Raw genomic sequence first — 13792 nt, forward strand, 5'->3', positions numbered from 1 at the left:
GCAAGAGATAAGATTATATTCTTGCTTTGTCAACTCTTGTCTTGGTCCTTAGTTAGTTCCCACCGACACTGTGCAGCGGCGCCACTTGTTACACTCAAATTGTTGATTTACCGCCCGCCAAGATACAGACTTTATTTACAAAAATTATGATTTCATTTTTTGGGGTCATGTTTAGAAGTAACTTATCTAAAAAACTGTCGGTTTACTTTTTCCATAAATCGTCTTGATCGAGAGTAAAAAAATAAAACAGATCAGCGCAATAGTCGGTGCGAAACATCTAATCTTTAAACAATCTGTATTCAGTTGCTATAAACTTTTTAAAAAAAATAGTCCGAACATTTTGTAGATAAAGGTCTAAATTTATACAATAGTTCTTAAAAAAAATTGTTTTGTAAAAACAAATAGAGTTTTTATGGCGGGCCCTCTTATGGAAATTTACATTGGGTGCAGTGGGTACAGAAGACTCTTAATTGCAGAACCTCCAAATTAGAGGTAGTTAAATGAACCGAAATACAACTTATAACAATTATTTAAATGATGGATAAAAGTAACGATTTTATTCAGTTCAGTATCGATATACGAGGTGTTTCATACTTTCTGTCTGTCGAAGCTATGAAGTGATTAAATTTTGTCATAAGCGATATCGTGGAATAACAAAACTAATAAATTGTGAGCTGTCGAAAAATATTTTTCTTCGGTTTTATTAGATATAAAACTAAACTTGATGGAAGTAAAAGCATACACTCGACCCAATTTTTGTCGTCCGTAAATAACTATTTTAACCACTTAACTCGAACAAACGGTTCTTACATCGAAAAACAATTTGTCTCAACTTCCAAATTTACAAAGGCGATGCTGTATAATAAAGTGCCACGTTTTATTGTAGTATTAGGTTAATTTTATTTGCAGATTTCACACATTACCTCACAACCTACAGTTCTGCATTTAGAAATAGATTATTGTTTGCTTCTATCACCGATTGTATCAGTTAAATAATAACGTGTACAGTAAGCTTCATCAAGCACACTGTAAAGCAAGATTCTTCTTGTACATCGAAGTAAATACAGTAGTAACGTTCCACGTCGGAACATTTGGACCTTTCTCATATTTTTAATAGCTATCATATAGGTATATAGTGTAATGAATCTATTGCATACCTTCCGATTCAGAGCGAATGTCCATGTCAGAGAAAATGAAGATGAATGGAAGAACGTGCTGTTAGCTGATCCCACGCTGATCAAGTCCCGGCCAATTGACATACTTCTGGGGACAGAGATCATACTACCTGGAGTCATGAAAGAAGAACAACACGAATTTGGTTGGGTGATATCCGGTCAAACAAAACATGGTCGAATATTTGGCATGGTATCAACAATGGAAAAAGAAAACCAACTATCCAAATGCTGGGAAATGGAAGAAACAACAGTGGCTTATGGGTTCAATGAAGAAAACAAGAGGTGCTAAGATCACTACAAGTTAACAAGTGCACGCAGTCCAAATGGACACAGTCAAGATTCCTGAGAATCCTGCAAAATTCGTCGTTACCACTGGAGAAGCAGCTCACCACATGAACTTATGAAACAGCAGCGACTCCATTCCTGGTTAGCAGAAGATGGAAAAGAGGACTATCCAAAGGCAGCAGATTTATACTGCAGAAATTCTACGGCGACGACATCTTATATCTGGTGCCAACAGCATACATCAAGTTGTCAAATTACAAAAAGGAGGGTTCGAGCTACTTAAATGGGTGACCAATAAAGGAGAGATACTAACCACCACTCCAATGGAAATAAGAAATTCAGCTAGAGCAGAGTACAACAGCGACAACCAGGCCAAATCTTTGGGGATAACATGGATATCGAATACAAGCTGGGACGAAGAGGTAGAACAATCAATCAAGATGGAGTTGATCTCAGCATTCGGTGCAAATGACGAAGTATACAAGGACATATGGGCGTTAAACAAGAATCAGCAAGAATTAATTCAGTACTCAAACAAACCAAAATAATGTTGTCTACTGTATCAACATTTAAGGAAACATGATCGAATTGAGAAGCCATAAACCAGATGCAGAATGGTAAAAAACAATCGATGAAAACTAGACAGTCACGTAACATACCAAACAGCAGTGAATTTAGTGACAGAAATTCACAATTACTACAGCAAAGTTAGGAGCATTCACTACGCTCAAGGAAATTTACACGAACTTAATACTTCATATTTCATAGTACGCTGTTAGTTTTAGACCTTCTTTATACCGAAATTGTAGCTAAACCATTGATCTTACGAGTGGAACTCATAGAACAGAAGTTGTAGGCAATTTAATTAGCGTCAAATTAAGCGGGAGGTCTCGTGGTTCTTTCAAAATCTCAAAAAATATATAGGTAATGTTTCAAAACCTTTCTATCTTTTGTTTTCTTGGCGCGGTAATCTCTAAAAGTTCAATATTTACAATGTTTAATGTCATCCTTTATTTTTATTTTCTCTGCATACAATAGCATGACGGTAATTATAAAACTAAACATAAGACACATACTCACCTAATCTGCATACTATATATTTCAGCCCGGCCTGATGATGGGTAAATTACCCGAAATCGGTCGCCCACAGAAAAACTTTTAATAAAAATACCTAGTTTGTATTTTTAACTTTTTTAATCATAACAGTTTAACTTTTTTGAAAAGATGGCGTAACTCGTTAATTGACCTACAGAGCTCCGAGTAGGCGTATATTGCCACACATTTAATGCTCTTCAAAAACGTATATAGTAACTTTCCTTGAAAATTGCATAGCTTAGGGCATATAGAGCAAAAACTGAAAAAAAGTTCCACATTTTCGCGGTTTTTTGTGCGGTACACGTTCTCCACAACTTTTAGAGAGTAGCAAACTTGGGTATACACTACCCAAATGGGCACAAAAAACATACCAAAATCAGAAATACATCGTGTTTTGTCGATTTATGGTCGATTTCGATTGGCCTATAGGGTTTTATTAGGCGAATGAAATGAGCCCGTACCGATCGCTACTGCAGATCTTAAAAACGGTTGGATATTTTTGAATATTCTTTGTACCTTTTATTCTTTTATGGAATTATAGTCCGCGGGCTCTTAGATGCTACACTTTATATATTAAATCGGTAAATGCAGATTGAGCAGTTTGGATCCGAGCGTTGTCCAAAATTAACGAGTCTTTTCCAGAATTTCAATCGCGATTACTAGGCAAGTATTTGACATTTTCACAACCTGAGTTCAGCGCATCGTTACTCCTGTTGCCCTTCACTAAAAATAAAAAATTCAACCCAATTCGTTAACTTTTTAAGGAAATTTTTTCGAAAGGAAGACCTCTTATGTGATGGCTTTGTCCGTCCGTCCGTCTGTCCAACTCGGGAAGGAAAAAGACATCAGTGTCCGGATGCGAGCTGAGTGTCAAAAAATTCCCTACTGAAAATCGTATGCGATTCTTCTCATCTTGTTTTCCCTTACGTCAGCGGCGTACGTAAACTTAGTTGGTCAAAGATCAGATTGCAATTCTAATAGGCAACTGAGGTAATGTATTTTAAAATTTCTATTCACTAATAAGCCATCCTGTATGTATTACGTCCAGGATTACATCTATAGTGAATTATTATGATTACTAGTACTACAAATCATACTTTTCCTCCTGAATCTCAAAAAGAAAGCGAAATTCTAATAAGACAGTCCACTAGAACCTTGGGTAACATTAAAACGCAAACTATGTCTTTACAAATGAAAGTACAATTTTCAGTGACATTTAGGCACAACAATACCAAAAAAACCGATGTTTTTATTTAAACTAAATTGGTTAAGGATATTCATTTAAATAAGGTATTTAAAAAATTGGCCAATTTAGTTTCTAATGAGAAAAACCACTATTTTAATATTGTAGCGCACGTTATTTTGAAAATCAAACATTTTGGTCATTATATATTGGTTTCAGATCAAAAATAATCCTCGTCCGAATAGAGTAAGTGTTTTAGACCATCCCAAGTCTTGATATTTTACATTTCTTTTTAATTAACATTGCTCTCTTTTGTAATTTTTTACAATTGTACAGTTCAAATTATTCCATATAAATATTTTTCTTACATAAACAGTAGAAACATGGAAATTAGTTAGAATGTTATTATGGCTTGAATTCATTCATAAACGTGTAATATATATTTTGCTATAACGAACGAAAAGGTTTTTTATTTAAATAAAACTGAATACTTTATAAATGTATGTTTTATACACTAGGTATACGTTGCATGCAGTTAATACACTCACTAATACTACAAGGTGAAAACAATTTGAAACCGATGAGGAAAATACAACCACAAGAATACCAATTCGCCTCAATTAAATACTTTTACTTCATATCTCAGCATATGTTTGTTACAAATTGGCATGCTTTTTTTAAATTCCGCCTTTCTTATTATTGTAATTAAGCAATCGATTAATTAGAATCGGCCATATTGATAACACACGAAATTATTTTTTATTTAACTCTGCATCTATTTTCACTTGCATTCAGCCAACACAAACTTGGGAATCTAAATTTAACTGCTTTGATTTCGAGAACGTGATTGAGGAACTTTAATTAACATAGGTTAATTTGAGTCTGTTCAAATATTAAAAAGGTTTTGGGATGTTGAAATAATATTAGGAAAAATCAACGGCGGATATAAACTGCCTGGGTCTATACTACACAGAAGAAAATAAACACTGACTTTCCCGCAAAGTGCAACGAAAATGTTTCAGCTAATGTCACGTAAATTTTCCCCTCTAGAGACGTGAGAATTTGTGAGAATTGAATCTCTTGCACTCCGATGGCCAATTCTTGTTAATGATTATAGATGCTAGTTTACATTCATTTAAAACATATACGAAAATTTGAATTTCGGCATGTTGTCGTAATATGACAAAATATCTTGGTTTATTAGAGTTTTTCTTTCATATTCTAGTCAATTCGAAGCCACTAACATTTGATGAAGTTTACAACCAAAGCAGCCCGACTAACTGCACCGTTTACTGCGGAGGTATTACCAACGGATTAACAGAAGAGCTTATGCAAAAAACGTTCGCCCCTTTCGGTTCAATTCAAGAAATTCGGGTTTTCAAAGAAAAAGGATACGCATTCATACGGTGAGTAGCGAGAGCTTTTTATTCCTTTACCTACCTCTGGTTTTGTAATTGCCGCATTTTCCAAATACTGACACGCAACAACACGCAAACAAACATTCTGAAAGGACAAATATGTGAACAAAAGCCGATTTATTTTTTCTTCCACTTTTAAGATTCTCCACTAAAGAATCTGCTACACACGCCATAGTTGCAGTTCATAATACAGACATTAATGGACAAGTTGTGAAATGCTCTTGGGGGAAGGAATCGGGTGATCCAAACAATGCCCCGGTTGCCGGGCAGGTGAGTATGATTTATTTGTTTTTTCATACAGCTTATTCTTAACATGTCATTAGTGTAATTCCAGTAGTTAACTTGAACCACTTCAAAGCATGTATTTACGTACACTTTCGAGGATTAATTCCGTGACCTGTTTTATTTACTTCTAATTAACAGGCCCTCCGCACTTTGTAGATGCTTTCAACATATTTTTTGTTAGTTTTTCAACGGTCTCACTTTTCTGTAGGAAAACCCTCGCACCATGTTCGCTTTTGCACCTGTTTGTCCTAAGGTTTGTGGAAAATTCAAACTGTACGAGTTTATAGCGATTGCGTGTATCTGTCGTAGACGAATATTTACATATCAATCCTTTATGGGATTATAACGTATTAATACATTCAGTACTTATTCATTTCCAATCCCTAACAATCTACAATCAAATATTCATGTTGTATTTATAGTTAGGCGTAGTTATATCTTTACTTGCTATTACTGTAATTGCTTCCATATTGGTCATTCAACAGGTACGTAGACCTGTTGAATTTATTTCTCTCATTCTTAAACGGTTTCTAAATATTAATCAATCACAATCATCCCAAACGATGTTCTGCGATATTCACAATAATTCTTTTGATGTCGCTTCGTGATGGTTTCGTCCGTCCGTCTGTCTGTCTGTCTGTTGCGAAAGAAATAGCGACGTCAAACTTTCGCCAATCGACTTCTACGAGTTCAAGGATCAGTGCTATTGAATATGAGCCGGATTAAAAGTCATGTTTCCGAATGTGACCTGAGTGTCAAAAATGCAATTCTTCGTATCTTGTTACGTAATACAAGTTCCCTCTCTAACTAGCAAAAATTTCTTGTTTTTTTGCTAACCCATTAGGTCTTGCGTAATATTAACTGGTGGGATGTTAGCTCTAAGTTGACAGGAGTTGGGCAGAGTGCCGGAACGCTGTTCCGTTACTGGTTTTGGGGGTAAAAACATTTTATTTTTGTTAATTTTGCACCCAAATAAAAAAGAATCATTTCACCAGTGTCCTCAGTTTAGTAATTCTTTGTGTATAATAAAAACGCACATTCTCCGACTGATAACTCTTCGGAAAATTTTACACCACAACTTTATTTTTCTCGAACTGCTCTTATGATTCGAAACTATCGTTCGAGAAACACAATAACTAATTCCAATCTTTTACACTGAAAATCTAAATTTTTAATTGAAATCTTGCGGTCTCTCCCTGATTGATGAGAGACTTCTTCTATCCATTTTTCCAACTTTGAATGATCCCCTCTTTAATTACTGAGTAAATTTGGTACGCCCACAATGACGAATTAATTTCGAGTAGGTACACCTCATTCTTACTCAGAAATATAACCTTATATACCTACTATGGGCTATTGATAGGGGAAAATGCGGGAAAATTCATAAAATTTAAATCCAAGCATAAATGCTCTTGGGCGAAGAACTGGCAACAGAACAGTGGCAACGCCGTGTGGGTATTCCTGGCCATGGCTCACCGGCTCCCCCGTATTCCTTACCACCCACACCCCCAATTCATCATTATACCCCTGATTCTATTTTAAATAATATAAATGGCCACAAATTAAAAAACTAATGTCACCCATTATTTATTTTTTTTATTGCCTTTATTTTATAGTGGGCGGAGTGTTAGCAATTTACTACTCTTCCCACTCAACCATGCCTTACATGGGATTCGAACCCAGGACCCTTGTAGCCAAAGTTAGAGCTACTAACGTAAGTTCATCATTCCGGATTCGCTTCTATGTCCCCGACACTTAAATGTAAATTATCTTCCCCTTTGTCTTCTCCAGTACATCCTTTTGGGGTTTGAGTTTACCTTTACAGATATCTACAGTTGGTGTTGGATAACTCGCCAGACCATGAATATGTTTTATTCCAAGTACTATAATAGTGTCGATTTCTAAATTCGTACAGTAAACTTTTTCAACAAACACTTTTAATTTATGCAAAATGTTAATGTTAGCAATGTGAGGACTCTCAAGTTTTCCTATAATGTGTGATTTAGTAAAAAAGCATTCATTTTCGCAGCCTTTAACCAGTACACAGTACCCTTACGGGGCATATGGTCAACAATTAGGTTATTGGTATCCGCAAAGTTATCCAACCGCTGCAGCCGCAGCACAAATTCAAGGTCAATATATACAAGGAATTCAAGGTTACGGGTACGGACAATACGGTGGATATCAGCAGCCCTACATGGGGTAAGTGGCGGCGGCGAAAAGTTGAAGGGGTATGCAGCAAAATTTTTGTAGCAGGCTTGGAGTGCAAGTTCCGACAACTTGGCAAGGAATTCCCGGTCAGCCGCAATTGCCAACAACACCGCAACAAATCGCGGCACCTGGAGCGACGTTACAACAACCTGGTTTGGTGTTCCCCATACAACAGTTTCAAGTAATTTCACAACAGTAATTGTAGCACGTTATTTGCCTTGCCGTGCCTAAGCGAGTGAACGGCGGTCGCGAATGTGAATCTAAATGCACGTTAGATTAGATACTCATCATGTACATAAATCAATTTTTAGAAAGGAAGAACTGCTATGGTCTCGGTTTTATATAAACAGCACGATGCATGAGTTTGTGTAGAGAGCTTAACTCGATCGGAATCAGGTGTTATCAATACCTTGTTTGAGCGTGAAAGGTTCTAAACTAGCATTTTCTTTCTTTCAGGCTCAATGAAACACAAACATTTGTCACCAAGTCGACGTAGTGATATTTTAATATTATTCAAGATATCTTATCGTTGTTTATCGCGGATTTTTAAATGTTCGTGCCAAATTTCCAGTTTGTTCGACGTGTCTAACAGTCCTACATAGAGAGGTCCATCCATTTTAGTTAAATGGCAGAGGGCATCGCATCCAATGTTAGTTAGGTCAATAGTTTATGTTGTGAATGGGTGTGGGCGGATGGGGAAATTGCACTGCACGTGGCTAGTTTTTAGCCCAATTGAGCGCCATAGCTACATTGCTCACGCTCATGACACCTTAATTCACAAATTTATGCATGAATGCGTGAGTCCTGCTGATGTGTCCATCTGTTTGGCAGTTGGCGGACGAGGAATGGCTTACGCCCAGTCTCTTAGTTTGATGGTAATGTGTGTATCCGGCTGAATGTCACGCATATTTAAGACAGATGCAAAAGAGAAGAACTGTACCTATCCACCAAGGTTTATGTCATTCAGTCGCTTACTGTCTAACTAAACAATCACTATCTACCTTAAAAGTTTGTTTGACATTGTTTTTTGTGTACTCAGTCCGTAGTGTTTAGTCAATAAAAACTCTTGTTAGATTGTAAGTTGACTTATATTTGTATAAAATGTTTCAAGAGCTTGTTATCTTTATTTAATATTTGTACAAACAGAGGTAAGTTACGTATAATAAGCTAGATAGATAACTAGGCAATGCAGTTGACTTAAAAGTCGAACTAGTTATAATTGGACGACGGCCAGTGGCGGTTGCTGGAGATAATATATAACTGTATGTGGAGTATTACAAAGGGGGTAATTCATTTTCACACGTTTCTAGTTGTATACCTTTCATAGGTCCCAATCAGCCCTTTTCGCCATCACTGGCAAGCCGTATCATCTATACATACTGTAATATTACTGTACATACAGATAGATATCGCAATATCATGCGATATCTGTAGGGTTAAAATGTGCATAGCCGGATCGGACTTGTCTGGTCGGCACATCGTATTCGTAACTTAGATTATTCTATGCGATTCAAAAATATATGATTAGCCTAACGTGATATCGCGAAAAATCCGACTTTTATATAATATACTCTTGTAAGAGAAGGAAAGTTTTGATACAAGATTTAAAAAGTATACCGAAGATAATAGCTAGAGTAGATATGACGACGAGTATTATTTAGCCCTTGTTTAACGGTGGCAAATGGCATCATTTATACATAATATACATATATAAAGTTATAAATAACTGTATGTGCGTTATTGACAGTATATACCCAATTTGCACGCTAAACTGTAGAAGCACCTCATATGTAAACGGCTGTATTAGTGTCATAAATGTAAAAGACCATTCGCCCTGTCCTTAAAATGGTTGTACAAATATCACTTAAATATGGTATTTATTATCATCTAGCACCGGCGTTATAGCAAACCATTCTGACCATGATATAGGAAATGCTTAAGGTGATAGTCAATTAAATCAATGCGACTTTTCGTCGTATTGAATGGCCGCGAAACTATGGCCAATAAGCAACTGGAGGCTCAAACGTTACAAAGATAGCCTAGTCGATGATCAAATTACATTGTCCTACGTCGCCTGTTTAACTCTTGGCGAATGGAAAGTATTTTATTCAACCAGTACATCCTGCATTGTAACGTTTTTCTTATCGCAAAAGTTCACTCAATTACGTGAGGCCACACAAAATAAAAAAAAACGACCCGTTTCTAAATCAGTACATCCACCCACGCCAAGCTCAATAGAACGCCCCACAAGAATATTAATTAAGATGACTCTTTCGGTTTAAACATCTAAGGGTACCTACATTGTGTTACAATTAACATTTAAATTCCTGTGACGCAAATGCTCTATTTTGTCCTCTCAGTTTTACAACACACAAAATGATGCTATGCGATGGAAGGTTTAAATGAATTGAGACAATCAATAAATTTTCTTTTAGAGAAATTAGAACTTATATAGTAGCTCACTCTTCCATCGACATACCTAATCGTTGTTTCTGTTTCTAGAGCATTGTAGCTTATACATTTTTGTTATAGACACTTTCTAATGCGCCATTCTATTTACAGGCTATTTAGATTACCAAAATTGCATTTTCCATTAAATATTCAATTGTGGATTGGTCACGTGTTTTTTTCGCATAGGGTTGTTTTGAATTCGAAGACTGGTCAAGAATACAAAAACGGTGAGAAGTTGAAAAATGCACAATCACATTTTACACGCACGACACTTTGGCGTTTTTAAAAGAAACCTGCCCTATTTGCAGGTACTTTCCATACACTGAGGTCATTCACAAACAAAAATCAATCGTACGGGTCTCAGCACGATTACTAGACAACACATACTCTTGAGGTTTTATGGTGTACTTGGTGTGATTTTGTTCATTCTTTTAAAAATCCCTCCGAGCTACCTTTCTGCGGATACCGGCGGTCTAGACACACAATTTAGATTTGCTGCAACCCGACGTTAACAAATTTGTCCTAGGAATGCTTTGCGATTTGGAGTACGAGTACTGATAGCTAGTATGCGAAATTCACCTAAAATTCGATTTGTTGCTTTGTTAATTAATTCGATTATTTTTTATGTTAACGTTTTCGTGGTCTTTCTCGTCTGGGTTTGCATTAGGGGATGAAATTCATGTGTGTCTACAATAAACGAATAGGGCAAATAGATAGAAATGTATTGGTTGAATAAAAGCTGCGTTTTGACTCTAGTTGTAAAAAGAATCGAAAGTTACCAACGTTTATGTCGATAGGTAGTTAAGAGATTTGTTGTTTTACGCTATAACTTGCAGTACCTAATGTTAATATAATAATTTTGTAGTTCTTAAGTATAAGTTGTTAGTTATTATATATAAGTTGTTAGAAGCAATCATCGATTTATTTATTTTTCACGTATGTTACATACTGATACCATTGTTTATTCTAAATGAATAAGCAATGCTGATACTTTGTATGGGCCAAATATTTTCTGTCTCTGTATGACAGGATTATATTTATCTAGGAGATAGTGGTTGCATATGTGCAGAATAAATCTAAACGTATAAGTTTGTGTACTTAAATCTGTTATTTTCTTAAATATAATATAGTTGTATTGATTTAAGTGTGTTGAAAGAATGAAACTAATCAAAAAGTTATGAGTTGTATATTATTATAGTCGTTACTCTCAGAAAGGTCAGTTGACAAAGTTACAGCAGGTAGAAGACGGCCATACTTGCATGTTGACCACACATTTGCATTTAATAGATAGTGTTTTAAGCCCGGACTCGTTTTAATCCAATCCAGATGTCTACAATATTAGATATGAGTCTAGGTCAACTCGGTCTGGCTATTATAGCTTATTAAAATGTAGCTTTGTTCCTGACTGATGAAGTAACAAACACCTGTATAAAGTGTTTATATCACAGGCTGTAACGCATAGGAAGGATGGCGTGATCACACGCCGAGAGATATTATACAAGATAAAAACAGATCTAGATTATTATATTGTAGGAAATGGAATTGAAATAAAGAGAGTTACAATGAATCGATTTTCTTGATCTTTCTTCTAGGTAGGTCAGCGATTTGAGTGCAGTACCCATAGATGTGCTGTAAGCTTTGGTAGTCATAATCCACTGCATTAGGTATGGACAGGAGGTGCTGTTTTCAAGTGCTGTACACATTCTCGCATTCTGATTGGACCCCTAATCATCTGGAACCGAGACCTTTTCTCTATATCTAATGCACATTTCTATTGCCGTAAATAGATGACACTAACCATTCCAACATTTCTGACATTCCTCGAATAGGACGGTCGCCTACTGACAGCGCTGTCTCACTGCGTATGTTCAGCGTGGTTCAATGGTAAAATGTGAGACGTCCTTTTCGGAATACTCTGGATAGAGTGACGACCCCCCTCAGTGGCATCTTCCCCTACCTGAGTCAGATTTTTTCGTAAAGAAGCCAAAACGACCATTAAGATTGTCTTCGGTAAGGTTAAACCATCCCCTTATGGATGTCAACCGTAAAAGATTTAGCAAAACGGCTGCATATTAAATACCCATAATATAATGTGGAAATGTTTCATAAATATTATTACAGTAAATGTATTTCCCCCATGGCGACACGTTTAAAGGCCTTCACACGTGTTTTGATAATGGTTACTGTGTACTTCAAATAAGGGTATTTTTTTGTTTAAGCTTTAACTTTACGTACGTAATATTGGCTCCGCAACTTTAGCCTGCACATATAATATATATGCCATATTTTTCACCAAAAGCTTTATTTTTTCACCCTCCAAATGTTAACAAAAAACTGTTTTCAAAAATTTGAGCGTCATGCTGACACCGCAAGTACTAAAGGACCTTTCAAAAAAATTTAATTATACCTACTTGATATTTTTGCACTAAGTAATTATATTCACTATTTATTGGTCAAATTAATTTCGTTGTTGGTCGTTTCGTTCTCTCTATCAAAGCTGCTTTTAATTGCTGAGCGTCACGCTAGCATCGCAGAAAATTAAATACGTTTTCAAAATTAACCAGTAATACCTTATATTTTTGCACTGTTTAATGGTGAAAGAAATTTCATTGTTGCTCCTATTGTTCTCTCGTTTTAAATAAATAACTTCCTTATTTATTTAAGGTACCTAAGAAAAATAAAGTAAATGGAAGGACTGTCTCCATAACACAACTGTATACAGAAAGGGTTTTACCCGTCCAAGTTTCAACATTAAAAACAGATTTGAGCAAGCACGAATAGGGTTATTCTGTAAGCGTGTTATGCGAATGCAATATTTTACAACCGTCCAGTTCTGCTTTTCACCTTTTGCTGCCCCCTTGGTACTGTACCACTCAAAAGCACCATGACACCTAGTGGTTATGATCTATAAAATGAAACTTTTCCAACCTGGTCCAGAATTAAACAATTGTTGCACTGCAATTTTTATGTATCCACCCAGCCTTCGATGTAAAGGTATAGCAAAGAGTATTCTTTGGGTATAGTTTTATCCGTTCCCTGAACGATAAAGATGTCCACCCCCCAAAAAATTGAAGCGTTTTTCGAAAATCATTTTTAACTAACCGAAACTAGCTATTTCGTTTTAGTGTCCCATTTAGTTAACAATATCCATTGCCCTACGCAGTACACAGCGCATGATTTTCTGGATAATGAAACCAAGCCCCTATAGAATTCGCACTTCATTGAAAGGTTAAGTCTCTAGCGTGATTCTTCATGTTAAATTTTCGTCGGGGGCGATGCAATTCGTACTTCTCAATCAAAAGTTATGGACCAGAAATCTATGTTCTCTGAGGGCCTCTAAAAAAGGCAGTGTACAACCTTCCTTTTTTACCAAAAATCGACTGCATCAAAATTTCTCGGGAAAACACTTTTTCTTATTAATTTTGGTGCGTAGAATCCAAAACAGTTCGTACTTTTTCGATCAGACTTGTCAATCAAAAGTTATAGACTAAAAACCAATTTCGAAAGAAAATTCAAAGGGCTGTAACTTTTGAACTAGTAGCCCAATTTTGGAACTGAATGAAATTATGGATTCTATAAGAAAAATTTTTTTCCCGGTCGATCTGAGACAATGTTTTTTGAGGGCCTCAAAAAAAGGCAGTGTACAACCTTCCTTTTTTACCAAAAATCGACTGCACCAAAATTTCTCG

The 13792-nt window shown here is 36.0% G+C and overlaps 1 protein-coding gene across 5 annotated transcripts in view; it reads left to right on the forward strand.

Moving 5' to 3' along the window:
* The window catches only part of LOC116166198 (nucleolysin TIA-1), a 143847-nt gene extending 132177 nt beyond the window's left edge, over positions 1–11670 (forward strand). For 2 of the 5 annotated variants that reach the window (XM_031481064.1, XM_031481062.1), the window contains exons 4-8: positions 4964–5144; positions 5297–5426; positions 7471–7643; positions 7698–7833; positions 8484–11670. In XM_031481064.1, the coding sequence (XP_031336924.1) occupies positions 4964–5144; positions 5297–5426; positions 7471–7643; positions 7698–7833; positions 8484–8525 (662 nt within the window). In that variant the 3' untranslated portion in view covers positions 8526–11670. Of the gene's footprint in view, positions 1–4963; positions 5145–5296; positions 5427–7470; positions 7644–7697; positions 8049–8108 lie in introns of all 5 variants that reach the window. The other 3 variants (XR_004144285.1, XR_004144284.1, XM_031481063.1) reach the window with 3 other exon arrangements.
* The last annotated feature ends 2122 nt before the right edge of the window (positions 11671–13792 follow it).

This window comes from Photinus pyralis, unplaced genomic scaffold, assembly GCF_008802855.1.
Source record: "Photinus pyralis isolate 1611_PpyrPB1 unplaced genomic scaffold, Ppyr1.3 Ppyr1.4_LG3a, whole genome shotgun sequence".
Classification (NCBI taxonomy): Eukaryota; Metazoa; Arthropoda; class Insecta; order Coleoptera; family Lampyridae; genus Photinus; species Photinus pyralis.